At 41.0% G+C, this 17327-nt stretch overlaps 2 protein-coding genes across 2 annotated transcripts in view; both read right to left on the reverse strand.

The window, feature by feature from the left end:
• The window catches only part of CD63 (CD63 molecule), a 193365-nt gene that overhangs the window by 29573 nt on the left and 146465 nt on the right, over positions 1 to 17327 (reverse strand). The gene's annotated exons all lie outside the window — the stretch shown is intronic.
• SARNP (SAP domain containing ribonucleoprotein) overlaps positions 966 to 17327 on the reverse strand; it is a 162821-nt gene continuing 146459 nt past the window's right edge. Inside the window, exons 11-12 of the mRNA XM_020287567.2 lie at positions 5450 to 5539; positions 966 to 2787 (exon numbers count right to left, since the gene is read on the reverse strand). Coding sequence (XP_020143156.1) covers positions 2746 to 2787; positions 5450 to 5539 — 132 coding nt within the window. The 3' untranslated portion in view covers positions 966 to 2745. The remainder of the gene's footprint in view (positions 2788 to 5449; positions 5540 to 17327) is intronic.

Consider the following 17327-nt stretch of genomic DNA (forward strand, 5'->3'; position numbering starts at 1 on the left):
TAAAGAATTATAAACTTCAATGTCTGTTGTGTCTCCAAATGAGTATTTTAAGACTGAATTAGGAAAAAGACATAGGCATCTGAACTATTCATGCTCAAAAAGTATGTATGGAATGATTACAATAAGACAGGAAGAGGAGGATTTGGTGATCAGGCTTGGAGGTTAGAGGCTTCTGACCAACATGAACAGCTGCTAAAATGGGACAAAAAAAGTCAGTAAAAACTCCTGACAAATTGGGAAACACTGGTATTAAAGATCTAGGGAAGCCGGGCGCGGTGGCTCACGCCTGTAATCCTAGCTCTCTGGGCGGCTGAGGCGGGCGGATCGTTTGAGCTCAGGAGTTCGAAACCAACCTGAGCAAGAGCGAGACCCCGTCTCTACTATAAATAGAAAGAAATTAATTGGCCAACTAATATACATAAAAAAAAAACATTAGCCGGGCAGGGTGGCGCATGCCTGTAGTCCCAGCTACTCGGGAGGCTGAGGCAGGAGGATTGCTTGAGCCCAGGAGTTTGAGGTTGCTGTGAGCTAGGCTGACGCCACAGCACTCACTCTAGCCTGGGCAACAAAGTGAGACTCTGTCTCAAAAAAATAAAATAAAATAAAATAAATAAAGATCTAGGGAAAGTGAGCTAAGGAGACTAATTAGGCTTAAGAGAATCCTGGGGAGTAAGGTTGAATACCTTTCTGGAAAGTTATGGAGGATAGAGACAAAGCGAAGAAAACTTCTGAAGGACCCATTGCTACACTTCATTATCAGCATCTGCTCTATTCCCTTATTCTTTTTTTTTAAAAAAACCATCCTGCGGTAGAAACCCTTACTCAATCTATAATCTCTCTCAAATTACAAAACAGAACTATTCTCTCTGGTTCTGGTAAAGATGGAGTAGAGAGAGGAAAGGATCAGAGCCTGAAGTAAAGAAAAGGGAGGCAGACAAAAGAGACCAGTGGGAAGAGAGGGAAGGTTACTCCAATTGTAAGATTTATTTGGTTGAGGAGGTATCAAAAATTTAACCAGCTTTGCCTTTTGTTCATTTCAGAATGAGGCAAAATTCACAACAATTGGGAAATCTCTGGATCTGCTCTCCAAGGCAGTTTTCCTGATGTGTCTAAACTTAAGGTCTTTGTCTTCCTCACCAACCAAGGACTTTGTAGAAATAGAAATTATTCATGTTATGAAGGTCATCAATTACCTTTCTATTAATCACAAAATGAGGTATGTTTTGGTAGAAATAAGGAGGAAGGATTACTGATCATGGTACCAAAGTCCTCAGGTAAGGTGCCAGGCTCATAAGTTTTATTACCAAAAAAACCCCCAAAACCAAGCTTATATAGATGTCCAAAAATATTTAGATAAGAAACCCCATATTAACACATCCAAAATGATAAAGTAAGCAGGTCTCAGATCTACATGAACTTCGAATGCAAACAGCCAGCCGCCTTTGGGAGAGTCAAACATTTTCTAAGTAGGAGGCTCAGCAAGGAAAATGATTTTTAGTAACATCCAAGAAACATTACCACTAACACTGAAGTATTATCCTTTTGCAACAGAAGAGGATAAAAAGGTTTGATTAGAAAGTAGAAGCCTCCAGTTCCACTGCTTTTGTTCCCAATGATCTAGTTAATAACATTTAACATCACTGACATCCTTTGTCATGCTTTGAATCCCTATACTTTCTTCTATCTCTGAGTTGTATCCAGCCCATCTCCTTTCCTGGACTGCCTAACCAACAAGGTCCTACATATTGGCTCTGCTGGAACCATAGAGTATCACACCAAGCCACTCCTGAAAATAGGGCCCTGCTCCTTACTGTGATTTTATCCAAGAAAAAGGCTTCAATATTAGTTCATAATAGAGGACTGCAATCATTAACCCTTGCATTTATATCCTCTGCAACAGTGGTCCCCAACCTTTTTGGCACCAGGGACCAGTTTCGTGGAAGACAATTCTTCTAGGGAGGGGTGGGTGTTGGGGAAGGGGGAGTTCAGGCAGTGATGCCAGGTGACAGGGGAGCAGCTGTAAATACAGATGAAGCTTCACTAGCTTGGTCCACTTGTCATGGCTTGCCTCCTGCTGTGTGGTACCCCTACCCCCCTCCTAAGTTTCGTGGAAAGATAATTTTTCCACTGATGGTAGGTGAGGTGGAGCTCTGTGGCCCAGGTCAGATCCCTAATATGCTGGGGGTACTGTTCTCCAGCCTGGGGGTTGGAGGCCACAGCTCTGCACCACTTAAAATCTCCTTAGTTTTCCCTATAATGGGTTATTCCAATATGAAGCAAAAACTCAGGGAGTAATCTGGCCTGTTCCCAGAGGATAAAGAGGTAAAAGAATGCCTGTGAGTATGAGAGAAGGGATAAAGAGTAAACTTAATCCTCTTCCTTGTCTTCTTTTCTAAAGGGTAAAGGCATTATGGTTAATTCCCTATAATATTTTCCCCTGAAGCTCCCCTTATCTGGTTTAATCTGGCTCCAAGAAATCAAAGGAGCACCTAATAAAACACATTGTTCTCTTTTCTGTTTTTTTATTAACAAGCAAACTAATTAAAAACAAAAACACAACCACCTTAGAGTTGGAACAGCAATAAGTCAAACTGCTGTTGGAGTTCACAGATGTACCTGGGGTACATGCTCCCTCACTGCGAGGCAAGATGTAAGCACATGACTGTGCATTTAGATATATGTGTGATCAGGAAGAATCAGAGAAATTGAAACCACTGGAGAACAGAAAACATCAAGAACTTTTCATCAGGCAATCCCAAAGCGCTCTGCTCTTTTCCTCTTCTTTGCCTGTAAGGAAAAAGCAAGAAGAAAAAAATTAAATTGTAAGAAAACAGTTGCCTGGGTTCTTGGCTGCTTTAATCCAAACTCACATGAACTGTCACAAGGTCCAAGAAGGAGGGATAGCCCAAACTTGAAATCTTGGCAGCCAGAGATTTCATTCCTGAAATCTGTCTAGTTATCCAGCTAGAGCTGAGAAGGTTTAATGGGAAAGGAGGATGAGGAAAGAAGATTAAGGAAGGGGGAAGGGGCAGAAAGGAAGAGAAAAGTGGTAGAAAATGGAAAAATGCCTGAAGGAAACAGTGCTATTCAGCCTTAGAGCAGGCTAGTTTACAAACTAATGCTCTTAACAGGCTGGGGAAAGTCTTCCAATCACTGGGGAGATGGGAGATTTCAGAGGACAAAGGGTTAACTAATGCAATTATTGGAGAAGGCGAGGGGATGCCCTTATGAGCAGTATGGCCCAGATAGTGGCTATTCCTTAGCCCTCCACTACACAAAGAGGCATATAAATCTACAATGCCAGCAGAATAAATTGAGAGTGGTGTTTGCAGGTGAGTCCCTGCACGGATCTCTTAAGGAAGGAAGTATCAAAGAGAGGGCACAAAAGTGGGATGGGGTGGAGAAGGGAGCTTTTTTGTTCTGGAAGTGACTCACAAAACAGTACTGAATCCTTCATCCACACTCCCAATCACTGCCCCCATAAAAGAGGGGACATTTTCTCATTCCATTCACACATGAGATTTAATATAGATTAAAAGGAAGTTGAATGCACACAAGTGCAGCCCACTCCACCTGGAATAGTGAGTGACACAATTCTTTGGAATCAAACAAAAATCATCAGGTTCATGTAAATGCCATCAGTCTCAGAAATTACTACTCCCTTACATACACTGACTCTCCCAACAAAAGCCACTGTTCCTTGCTATCCAACAAAATCCTCATCATCTTTACCTACTTAGTGAGCATGCCTGGTTTAACAATGTTTTCCTTGGCAAGGAGGAAGTAATTTTTTTTTTGAGACAGAGTCTCGTTTTGTTGCTAGAGTGAGTGCCGTGGCGTCAGGCTAGCTCACAGCATCCTCAAACTCCTGGGCTCAAGCAATCCTTCTGCCTCAGCCTCCTGAGTAGCTGGGACTACAGGCACGCGCCACCATGCCCGGCTAATTTTTTCTATATGTATTAGTTGGCCAATTGATTTCTTTCTATTTATAGTAGAGACGGGGTCTCACTCTTGCTCAGGCTGGTTTTGAACTCCTGACCTCGAGTGATCTGCTGGAAGGAGTAATTTAACAAGAATTAAAATGAGTGAAAGTTTACTTTTAGCTCATTCTGGTAAGTCAGTAAGCAAGCAAATACTTTAGATGAGTGGCATTTTATCCTCAGTAGCACAAAGAATACAAACTCCTTTGGCTTTTTCCTAGTGAAGAGTGTAAAGTGATCTGATCCTAAAATTTTCAGGGTTTATTTACAAGATTGACTCTGGTATTTATTCATAAAAAGACTTTTCATAAGATTTTGAGTGTGTAAGGTAATCAAGAGGCTTTCTATAATTCTAAAAATATTCATTATTGCAATATCATTTCAGTTGCTCTTTATGTACACCCCACCCCAGGTGACAGGTGGTCACCATTATACTCTCAAATCAGCAAAACAACACTGTCAAATGATCAATCTTAGTGAATGTGTGTTACCCCAAGAGAACCTGAGATAGGAATGAACATAAGTTTTTTTAAAAAAGCCACTCTTTCATTTTGAGAAACTATATGTAAACAAAGTAGTAAGACACAGAAGTCTCATTTGAGTCTACTGTCCTATTCCAAAGGGGAGTCAGGCACAACTATACTGGTATCTCGCTTGGAGATGGGCTTCACTAAATGATCAATGCCCAGCAGATAATAATAACAGACACTATTACTTATTGAATACTTACAATATGACAGCATCATCCCAACAGTTTACATAGAACTATCCCATTTGTACAGAATCATTTCATTTCATTCTTAAAATACTACTCTGAGGTAGGTATATTAATTCTATTTTCCAGATGAGGAAACTGAGGCCCAAGAAAGTACTACAACTTATTAATACTAAGTAATGGAGCCAGCTTTAAATCCAATCCTACCTGATTCCTTCCAAATCTTATGCTCTTTGCCACTAGTCTAATAGACTCTAACATTGAACTTGCTATACTGATGAAATTCAGTGTAACCACTTCATCCAGAGAAAAGTTATCAAGCAAAAGAAAAAACAATCTTGTCATTTGGGCACTTAAGAAGTAGGCTGGGTGGCCGGGTGTGGTGGTTCACTCCTGTAATCCTATCACTCTGGGAGGCCAAGGCGGGAGGATTACTTGAAGCCAGGAGCTGGAGACCAGCCTGAGCAAGAGTGAGACTTCATCTCTACTAAAAATAGAAAAAATTAGCCAGGTTTGGCGGCACGCCTATAGTCCCAGCTACTTGGGAAGCTGAAGCAGGAGGATTGCGTGAAACCAGGAGTTTGAAGTTGCTGTGAGCTAGGCTGACACCATGGCACTCTAGCCTGGGCAACAGAGTGAGACTGTGTCTCAAAAAGAAGTAGGATGGAGAAACAGTGTTTCTCCACTCACCACTCAGTTTATTCACCTTCATCTCCCTTCAAGAGCTCTATGAAGCATTCTAGGTATATTTTACCTCTGTATCCTCTGTGGTTCCAGTACCAGCTGAACTTGTGACAATCCCAAATCGTTCCTTCCTCTTTTTCAGTTTCTCATCATCTTCAGACTGTTCAGGGAAAAAGAAAAGGGTTGAGACAAACTAGCCTCCATTCACAAAGTAAATGGGAGTGAAATTGTAACTTATTGGTCATGATGTGCCAGCCAACCTTGTGCCAAGAACTAAGGATCACACAAACAGTAAAGACAGGTAAGAAATGGAACAAGCTAGCATACAGCATGTTGTATCTAGAATTACTAAAAACTTAATTTTAAGTAGGGCCTCAATACTAATAAAACAAGTAGAGGCCAGGTGGGGTGGCTCACACCTATAATCCTAGCACTTTGGAAGGCCAAGACAGGACTGCTTGAAGCCAGGAGTTTTAGACCAGCCTGGGCAACAGAACAAAACCCTGGCTCAGAACAAACAAAATAAGACGAGTAAAATGAAGAAATGGCAAGAAACACCCATAAAACAAACTTCTGTGCTCAAGAGATTTTGGCAGTTCAAAGACATGGAAAACTGAGGTTTCACTGAGTAACATCTGCAGAGAACAGGTTGGCAGAAGGTACCCTGAAACTACTTGTTAAACACTGATTACAAGTTACTAAGGAAGGAAAGGTGAAGAGGGCCAGAGTGGTTATTTCCTAAAAATTTATAAAGCAAGCCAAGTGTTTGCTTGAAACACCCAGCAAAGTTATAGAAGGCTCTGATTAGTTCAAAATGATTTTGAAAAAAGATGAGTCAAGGTGACAGCTACAGTCATCTGATATGCTCTGGACCTTTTCTAAGCATCCATGAGACTCATGATGTCTGGCTAGTAAGCAGAGAAGAATGTTTCAGTTTACCATTAGTTGGAGCTGGCCATTCTCCTATAATAGGTGTTAAGCTACTATTTACATCCAATACAAAGAGTCTCATATATATTCCTATCAGGACCTTAAACCCTATCACTTTATTTATCCCATTTTAACAGTTTTTTTTTTCCCTTCTCTACCTTCCCCTCCATCCAGTGACCAGTAATCAAAACCTCAGACCCAGGGGGGTTCCCCAGGTGTGCCCTGCCTGCCAGAAGGATTTTCTAAAACCTGGCAATGCATGGTGGCAAATGCCTGTAGTCTTAGCTACTCAGGAAGCTCAAGTGGGAGGACTGCCTGAGCCCAGGAGTTCAAGGTTACAGTGAGCTATGATTGTGCCATTGTACTCCAGCCTGGGTGTTGAAGCAAGACCCCATATCTATCTACACACACACACACACACACACACACACACACACACACACACACTTACATATATATGTAAGTAAAACTTGGCACGTCTATATAAAGATTCCATCCTCTTACAGGATGGAATTACAGGATTCCATCCTCTTACATCCTCTCTCAGATTTTCCATGCCATACAGATATACCCATCCTCACCATGGAGCAGGACAGTTTCTTTGACTTTATTTACAAAAGTTAACCCAACAGAGGCCAGCTCAGAAGAGTTTGAACAAACTTTGAAACTGTGTGGTGTTTCTGAGCTGGATGTTTTTTAAACCCCAAGGAATTCATATTCCTACAGTTTACAGGCAGGCTGTGTCTCTGGGTGTTCCAAAACCACACAAAGGCAACAAAAAGACCTACAGAGGCCGGGTGAGGTGGCTGACACCTGTAATCCTAAGCACTCTGGGAGGCTGAGGCAGGCGGATCGCTCAAGGTCAGTAGTTCGAAACCAGCCTGAGCAAGAGCCAGACCCTGCGTCTACTAAAAATAGAAAGAAATTAATTGGCCAACTAAAAATATATAGAAAAAATTAGCCAGGCATGGCAGTGCATGCCTGTAGTCCCAGCTACTCGGGAGGCTGAGGCAGAAGGATTGCTTGAGCCCAGGAGTCTGAGGTTGCTATGAGCTAGGCTGACGCCATGGCACTCTAGCCTGGGCAACAGAGTAAGACTCTGTCTCAAAACAAAAACAAAAAACAAAAAACAAAAAAACAAACCTACAGAAACACAGGAATTTTTTAATGCCTCTACTGTCAACCCCAACCAAGGAGTTGCCTTTGTCCCTATGACCACAGCAGCCACCTCTACAATCAAAACCAGGGCAGCAATCCAGCTTTTTGCATTCAATTTATTTAACTAGTCCAGATCTCTGAACACAGCAGGCAGGAGTACTATCTCAGTCTTACTTTGACTCTTTCAGCTTGAGAAAGATGTTCATATTTTTCTCTTTTGCCGCACTGCTTTCTAGTGAGTAGGAAAGGTGCTAAAAAAGAATGGTGTCTATGAAGGAGTAAATAATCCTACACATGAGTTATTTAATCATAGCGTACTACCAGAATAAACTATTGTCTATACAGTTTTCCACTTTTTTCATTATAAACATCAGCAAATCCATTGGGGGGGCAAGGGGTGCCTAATTAATGCCATCCAAGCTACTGTAAAACACTAAGCCAGGTTTCAAGAAAAAAGTAGGCACTGTGATTAAATTCATAGATATGAAAACTGAGGTTTAGGGAGTTTAAGCAACTTGCCATTTTTTTTACTCAAGAATCTACTTTCCTAATTTTACAATCTCCTCAGATATCTAACATAAGCACTTTTTAAAAAGAACATTAGCAGAATGAAGTCCTTATTAATTCCCAAGGGAGAAGGATCAAACACAAACAGACACACACACACACACACACACAGCTAAAAGGAAATTACTCTAACCACTTCACCTCACTCAAATAACTGTATCAATACTAGGATCCCATCCCCATGGTACCATACCACATGTCACCACTTTGTAACTAACCAGGAATCCAAGTAAAGGACTCTAGTTAGTAATCTTTTCTTTTTCTTTTTTTAGAGATGAGGTCTCACTCCTGCCCAGGCTGGAGTACAATGGTACAATCATAGCTCACTGCAGCTGCAAACTCTTGGGCTCAAGCCATCCTTCTGCCTCAGCCTCCTGAGTAACTGCGACTGCTGGCATGCTACCACACCCACTTTGTTAGTAATCTTGTACTAAAGTTTTTCTCAGCTGAATTTTTCTAATTTTGGTTAATTGGCTATTCCATCTGTTGAATTGTAATAAAATAATTAGGAGGATTCCCAGCAAACAAAAGTCCCACTATATTTTTCACTACCAAAGTCAAAGAGAAACGTTTTCTTGATTTTGTCTGCTATACTAAGATAAAAGTGAATGAGGGATATAAATAGAAATTTGAAAATGAGAACTTCTGGAATATTCTAGATGACATATTTCTATTTCACTAAGTCTCCCAGCCAAGTAGGAAACAGTTTCAGGAAGAACAAAAGGAGCATCCCCTCTTTGGGAGAGGCAGCCCAATTCTTGCCGAAATACCACTAGTATACCTTTTTTTCATTCAATTTTTCATACTATTTCATTCAAAGTTCAAACCACAGAGGAGAGGCTACTTTTGAAACCCAGCCATTATCTCAGCACAAACCCAAGGCCTCCCCTCACAAAGCCTATCTCCATTTGGAACGTGTGGGAGAGTCTTTCCCCTCCTGGTTTTTAATTTTGTTACATCCTGAAATGGGAAGTTTGAATTCTATATTAAATTTCCTGTATTTCCTTTTAAGCTCAAGCTGAAGAGAAAACAAGGAATAGGAAAAGAAGGGGGAATACATTTCTCTAACCACTAAGGCTAGTGTCAGAGATTTCTTCATGAGCTTCACTTTTTAAAATCAGATCTTTGGTGCCTCTTCTAGAGATCCAGGCAGAGCATCTGCTCTAAGTCCATCAGGGAGCTGGGGGTGTCGGGGTGGGGGTTGAGGAAAACAAAACAAAACAAAACAAAACAAAACAATACAGCTTCCCCCACCTCCCACAAATAGCCTGCCCTTTCCTCCCCACCCAGCACCCCTCTTAAAGTCTCTTTCCTCCTTGCCCTGCAGGGAAAGTGCACAACCAGGCCCAGTAAATCAACACGGTTCTAATGATCTCTCTCACTTGACCCTTCTAGCGTGACGGTGTCGCATGGAAACAAATGTACAATAAACTTCACTCCATCTTTAGCTCTTTGCTGACAGGTTTTGATTCATGGGATGGCGGGACCCATCTGAGGGCCTCGATCAAAACGCATCTCTCTCTGCATTCATCAGGCCAATGCTCCCCCGGGCCATGCTCAAGTGCACAAATGGGGTTGTGCATCTGCAGGCAGCACTGACCCCTCTAGCTCAGTGTCATATACATTTGCAAACCTTTCCCTTCTTTATCCCTCCTCATTTCCCTCCCCCAAACTCTCAACTATTAACAAATCTCTTTTTTCCCCCATGCATACTCCTATTCAGGAAGATAAGTGTTTGAATCTGAAGTGCCCTTATTCCTATCAAATGCAAACTCTTCAAAATGTGTAACTTACACCCCAAATCAGGGAGGAAACATGTCCTCAGTGACCAAACACAGGTACTGGATATTCAGACTAATCCCTATATTTCATTTCCTCTATCCTCTCATTCCTCAAGGTTTAAAACACCAAGCCAACTACCTGAATGATGCCGGTAATTTCAATATACAATCTTCATGGCAACCAATAACTGCCTCATTTTTCTTTTTAAAATCTCATTTATAAAAAATGAGACAGGACTGTACAAAAGAGGAGAGAGCACCCAAATAAAAAGAACAGAAAGAATGATCTTATATTTAATAAAAGCAAATACTATCATAAATCACTATCACAGTATTTCCATTAAGAAATAAAGATAATTCCAAACTGAACCCTTTAAAAGACACCATCAACTTTTCAAAATTCACTTCTCTCCTTGTTTCTTTCCCTTTTGTTTGTTTTTTTTTTTTTTTTTTTTTTTGAGACAGAGTCTCACTTTGTTGCCCAGGCTAGAATGAGTGCCATGGTGACAGCCTAGCTCACAGCAACCTCAAACTCCTAGGCTCAAGCAATCCTGCTGCCTCAACCTCCCAAGCAGCTGGGACTACAGGCATGCGCCACCATGCCCGGCTAATTTTTTCTATATATTAGTTGGCCAATTAATTTCTTTCTATTTATAGTAGAGACGGGGTCTCACTCTTGCTCAGGCTGGTTTCGAACTCCTGACCTCAAGCAACGCCCACCTCGGCCTCCCAGAGTGCTAGGATTACAGGCGTGAACCAACCAGCCCTGGCTCTTCCCTTTTGTATTTGGAAAATCCTCAGGCAACATAAAGAAAGTGATACCTGCTAAGGGAAAAGACAGACATTCAAGGCTGCTCTAAGATACAAATTACACATGCTGAGAGTGCTTTCTTTGTACATAGGAACAATCATATAAGAGGTATTCAATATGTGTTAGCTATTACTTTTATTGCCACATTCCTCTTGGTCCTTGAAAGAAAGTCTGAGATCACCAACAAAATTTTGAAGCTAATGATATCATTCATTCTTCTAGATAAGAGAAATCACCAAAGTGTGGTAAGAAGCACATCCATTACTAAGACAAAAAGGAAACTCCCTTTAGCTGTAAGAGCAATGAGTACCTATTTGGACAGATGGCTAGACTTAGGGTTAAAATTTAGGGTGTGGCAGAGTAGTAACTAGACGAAACCAGTCTTCTCCACCAGGTACCATTAACTATCTTCTTCTCTTTCTGGGACCTTGAAAATCAATCAAGCTTTACTGATTTTAATCAACCCTAATAATTAATGACTATCTAAAAAAATCAATAAAAGATAATATCTGAGGGGACTGAGCAAGCATCCAACCTCTACATAGACCCCAATCCCAGGTACTCCAAGGGCCCCTGAGAAATCACTTTTGCTGAATTATGTGACATCGTTTCAATCAACATTTTCAATAGCATTAATTAATTCACTAGTCATTCAAATTATCAAATGAGTGTCTACTTTGGATCAGGCACTTTTTGGAGCATCGAGAATATAGACTAAGTGGACACATAGGTACTACAGTAATAGGGTATTGGGCAGGTGGGAGGGGGGTGGGTATATACATACATAATGAGTGAGATGTGCACCATCTGGGGGATGGTCATGCTGGAAACTCAGACTTGTGGGGGGAGGGGAGGAAAGGGCATTTATTGAAACCTTAAAATCTGTACCCCCATAATATGCCAAAATAAAAAAAAAAGAGAATTATAGAGATTGGTAAGATAAAGATCCATAAACTTATGAGGCTTATGAATTCATCACTGAATCACTCTAAAGATGTATGCTATTATTTTCCTTATACTGCTGCATTATGAGAACTCATAGGGAAATTTTCTTTCTGGTCCCCAGGACCAAAATTATTATGTTTTTCTTGAGCAACTTGTCAGTTTTTACCTTGTGAAGGCTGTGAATCACTGAAAACAGTGCAACTGTGCTTTCCCCTACTTAGTGGCTGCCATAAAGTTTGGAGCCAAATATATGGCCTATCTCTGGCAAGTGATTTTGAAAATACAGATGATCCCTGATGAATAATGGTCCAACATAAGATTTTTCAACTTTATGATAGTGCAAAAGCAATGAGCCATATTTCAAGTACCCATACAACCATTCTGTTTTTCACTTTTAGTACAGTATTCAATAAATTACATGAGATATTCAACACTTTATTATGAAACAGATGATTTTGCCCAACTATAGACTAACGTAAGTGTTCCGAACAAGTTTAAAATAGGCTAGGCTAAGTAATACATTCAGAAGGTTAGGTGTATTAAATGTATTTTTGACTCAAAATGGGCTTTTATTGGGATATAGCCCCATTATAAGTCAAGAAGCACCTGTATTTCTATTAAAAAGAGAGGTCAGAAGTATTGAGGTGAGAGAGAAACATAAGAACCAGAGACAGAGATCAAACACCTAGATCCAGAGGTAGGAGCAGTTAGTCAGGGCTGCTACTGGGCCCTTAAGAACCTACTCCTATAAATATAATGGAATTTATTTAAAAATACCCCAATTACCTGAGAAGGAAAAAGAGAGGGGAAGGAATTACCAGATTATAACTAGACATTTTAAATTAAGGGCTCTTGGCAATGATTTCCATGGCATATACACTGTAGCCAGGAATTAAGTCCCAAATGAAAGATCAGATGCAACAGCAACAATTGGCAGCTGAATACCATAGGTGTTTTCTAAAGTAACTGCCCCCTTTTTATGGCAGAGAACCAACATTAATATCTCTACCCAAAATGGAGTTCTGGCTTTGTTATTTTCCAATTTCAACTTGTGTCTTCAAGATTTAAATTCAAAAAAACACTTTTCAAAACTTACTAATTATCATCCTGAATACAATAAAGAATACTACTCCTAGCCTGTGTTCTAGGGCTATGTGCTCTGCCAAAAGGAGCCCAATTTGATTTAATTAGCACCCGATAGGCCATGTGCTGAAAGCATTCACCTTCTTCAATCTTATTACCAGTGCCACTCTGGACCATAAAAGGAAAATAAGAGAAACAAAACAGTGACCCAAAGTGTAACCCAGGCATATTTAGGGAATTTGAACTCGGTTAACTCCCAAGAACACAAAGCACGAGTATTTACTGGATTCAAATATAAATATCCTCACTATTTTCTTTTCTTTTTTTTTTTTTTTTTTGAGACAGAGTCTTGCTTTGTTGTCCAGGCTAGAGTGAGTGCCGTGACGTCAGCCTAGCTCACAGCAACCTCAAACTCCTGGGCTCGAGCGATCCTTCTGCCTCAGCCTCCCGAGTAGCTTGGGACTACAGGCATGCGCCACCATGCCCGGCTAATTTTTTATATATATATATCAGTTGGCCAATTAATTTCTTTCTATTTATAGTAGAGACGGGTCTCGCTCTTGCTCAGGCTGGTTTTGAACTCCTGACCTTGAGCAATCCGCCCGCCTCGGCCTCCCAAGAGCTAGGATTACAGGCGTGAGCCACCGCGCCCGGCCCCTCACTATTTTCTGAAGAGACCAAAAGAATTAACCAAGGCAGGCATTATTCTTGGTCAGTGCAACAAGCTCACTCACTCATCATCCCTCTCCTTATACTATGTGTGAGAAGCAGAAATTCCAATCTAAAGAATTCAGTCAGTATGCTTACAAGTAGAAAGGGGTATTTCAGGGAAGTTCAGGTACTGCAACTATATTTCCCCTCAGTTCCCTGGAGTGATGGAAGAGAGGCTCACAGGGAGCTAAGATGGTCATATTTTGCAAAAATAACAAACAAGTTAACTGACCCCTTTTGTGAATGAATTACCATATTAAAATGTTACTTAGGAAAATCAAGCCAGTCTGATTTTCCAAGGGAATGTAAGGTAGTGAGGCAAAAAGGAAAAGAGGGAGCCTTATGGTCACTTTTCTGAACCTCACTGCCACGTGACTAATGGCAGGATGAAAAGCAGAGCCCGGGGGCTTTCAGGCGATGGTAGATTAATGATGACATGGCCTTGACTTCCCAGAGGCAAAGGTTATGAAACACTCCAGGGTAAGTGAGCTTCCAATTTCATACTCTCAGGGTGAATGACAGCAACTGATGGTTTTTCTCTCAGAAACACTTCAATGCTTAAACACACAGCTGTCACCTCCCTGTCCTAGTTTCTGAAATGCATTATGCCATCCAGACCACAGAACATGGGGTGGTCCCCCCAAAAAATGCACAGAGCTTAAGCAGACTAAAGGTAAAGGACTAGACTAGCAGAGAGTATACTGCCTTAACAAATATTGTATTTGCTAAGAGACACCCCAACACTCTCCACACAAATACACCTAACACACTTTCCCAATATATCCATCTTACCTACTCTCAGCAATCTCCTTCAACTGCGAGATCAGAATCAACTTTTTAGGGCCAGTAGGGTGCTGGGAACTTTAAAGCTACACCAGAATTAGAGACTATACAGGATTGCATCTCCTCCTATCTTCACAGATTTGAAACCCAAGAATACAGCTCAGAACCAAACACTCTTCTCACTCACTAGCTCCCATCATTTTTTCTTTCTCTTGTCCAAATCAAGCTCTTTCCCCACAACCCCCACTCCTCTTCAACCCCAGAGGAGGTCGTTTCGGTCTTGCTCTAGCTGACTGTAGGACAAAGCAAGGCAGGTGGAGGAAATGAAGGCTTCACACTTGAGACCCCCGGAAACCAAGTTTCTATTAAAAGTCCCCATCTCCCTCCCTTACAGGAAGCTGTTGCTTTTAAGGATAAGCGATGCAGAGCTTGGCAGAAATGTCAAGAAGTCAGCAGAGGGAAGCTAAAACTTTTGAGGGGAGGTGAATGCTATCTTAGCCAAAATATAAAGAGAATGAAGAGCAATTACCTGACCATTCATAAATTTTAAATAAGCACCAGGAAAACAGTCTTTTTACCTGGAGTATTTAAAGATGCAGATCCCTGGCCTCACCCCAATCTAACAAATCTGAACCTTGAAAGAGCAGGCCTACTGTATTTTTAAAAATATAGAGCTGTATTTTTAAAAGGGTCTCCCTGGTAATCCTTATGTGCAGCTGTATTTAGGGATAATTGCAAGTAGCTTTGACAAAATATGACCAAAATTTTTTTCAAATTTCTCATCAACTCCAAATAAGGCAGCCATTCCATGCCAATTTTTCCCCACAAACACAAGGGGCCTTTCCAAAGTGTATGCTTCCTACAAACAAGATATTTCAGTTGCAGGGATGTGAAGGCAAAAAAAAAAAAAAGCTGTAAAGGAATCACAGAGAGCTCTGAGTAGTACATCTGTCTTACTGCTCTCCCAGAAGTCAACTAGAGAAGCAAAGAGAATCTTTCACCAGAATAGTTCAATACAGGAAGAGCATGCCAAAACAAGACCAGGGCACACCTCTGGTGTGAGGGGAAAAGAGGGAGGCAACTAGGCTCAAACACACAAAGGCATTTTCCCTATAAAACTGATACAAAGGAAGAAAAGGAATAACAATAAAGTGGGGAAAGGAGAAACAGGATTTCTCTGAAGGCTCATGTGTTTTGCTTATTCATTTAGAGCATTAACGGGTCCATCCTATAAGCCCTCTCATACCTCTCTGTTCATTTCCAATTGCTCTTTTTCCTTAACCATCTCATACCTAAGCATGGGCATGGTACAAGAATTCTAAAACTGTTTCCTCTACTTTATACCCCAATAATAAATTTCCCACCAATAATTACCTTTCTAAAGTACAGACCAAGCATTTCAAACATAATCTCCTTCTCAATAACACATCTCTACTGCTAGGGATTTCCAGATTTAATATTTGATATGAACTCCAAGTGTGGAACACTCTGAAAATACACTTATTTCTTTATATCTATCTATCTACCTGTCTATTTGTTTATTTTTGAGACAGGGTCTTGCTCTGTTGCTCAGGCTGGCATGCAGTAGTGCAATTATAGCTCACTGTAACTTCAAACTCCTGGGCTCAAGCCATCCTGTACTTCAGCCTCCCAAATAGCTGGGGACTATAGAGGTGCATACCACCAAACACAACTAAATAAAATACTATTTCTTTTTTTTTTTTTTTTTTTTTGAGACAGAGTCTCGCTTTGTTGCCCGGGCTAGAGTGAGTGCCGTGGCGTCAGCCTAGCTCACAGCAACCTCAAACTCCTGGGCTCGAGTGATCCTTCTGCCTCAGCCTCCCGGGTAGCTGGGACTACAGGCATGCGCCACCATGCCCGGCTAATTTTTTATATATATATATCAGTTGGCCAATTAATTTCTTTCTATTTATAGTAGAGACGGGGTCTCGCTCAGGCTGGTTTTGAACTCCTGACCTTGAGCAATCCACCCGCCTCGGCCTCCCAAGAGCTAGGATTACAGGCGTGAGCCACAGCGCCCAGCCCTAAAATACTATTTCTTAAGAACACAAAAAGGAATTAACATTTTCTGAATCTTAACAAGGAATTTCAGGTTACTAAAAATGGGGCCTTTGCTAATTTATGAACACCACCACCAAGCATCCCCCCTGTAAAATTTCCCCCAATTTAATGCCCTGACTCTTCCCAACCTCCATCTCCAAAATACCACAGATCTGACCTCCTTCAGCTCTTAGGCATGAAAAGCAACGTTGCTATTTTGTTGAGTACATAAGAAAATGGACTATTGTTAGGGAGATAGCAAAGGATTCTGGTTCTCCTAAGGACAAAAGAGGATACTGTTGCTTTGGTGCAATTTCCCCACCTGGGGAGGAGGGAATACCCTATGAATCTGCCAATCAACTTAGCACACCAGCTGCAAAAGAATGCAGAGGACTATCTAGCTCACATGCCAAGTGGCATAGGAATCGTAGAGTCCAGAAATTGACCTAGAACAACCTACATGCGTAGTAATAATGCAACTCCCAACTATCCAATCAAAGTGGTTCCATGGTGACGTCTAAGCCACTAGGGAGGTCCCAATCTGGGCACTATGAAACAAGATGCAGACCATAACCAAGTCCTTTTTCTGGGTCTTTCCTTTTGCTCTCCCTTTGTTGCGACAATGGGTCCAGTCATCAACTATGGCTTGTGTATCATGCTTTATAAACCTGTATCTTGCTCTATAATCCTATTCTTCTCCTCTCAATAAACTTCATTTTGTGCTTGCTTACTCTGGTGCATCTGGTCATTCTTCAACCATGGGCACGCCAAGAACCAATATTTTCACACTGAAACCTGACACTATCGTGTTAATTATGAAATCTTACTTTAATTGAACCCATATACATAAAATGTTACCTCCTCTTCTTATCAATGCCAATCCAAAGAACAGTTATTACTCGTGTTAGCCTCTCAAGTATTAAAATACATCTTAAACATTCCTATATTGTCATAGCTCTCACATCATGAGGAACCTGTGAACACCAAAATTTCCTACCAAAAAAACTCTAATAACATACCCTACAAAAAACCACCTTCCAGGCACTTCTTCCATGGATTCAGAATCCAGAGATACAGAGGACCAACTAGTCGTACTTGGCTTCAGATAGTTAGCTAAT

This window comes from Microcebus murinus, chromosome 10 (assembly GCF_040939455.1).
Source record: "Microcebus murinus isolate Inina chromosome 10, M.murinus_Inina_mat1.0, whole genome shotgun sequence".
NCBI lineage: Eukaryota > Metazoa > Chordata > Mammalia > Primates > Cheirogaleidae > Microcebus > Microcebus murinus.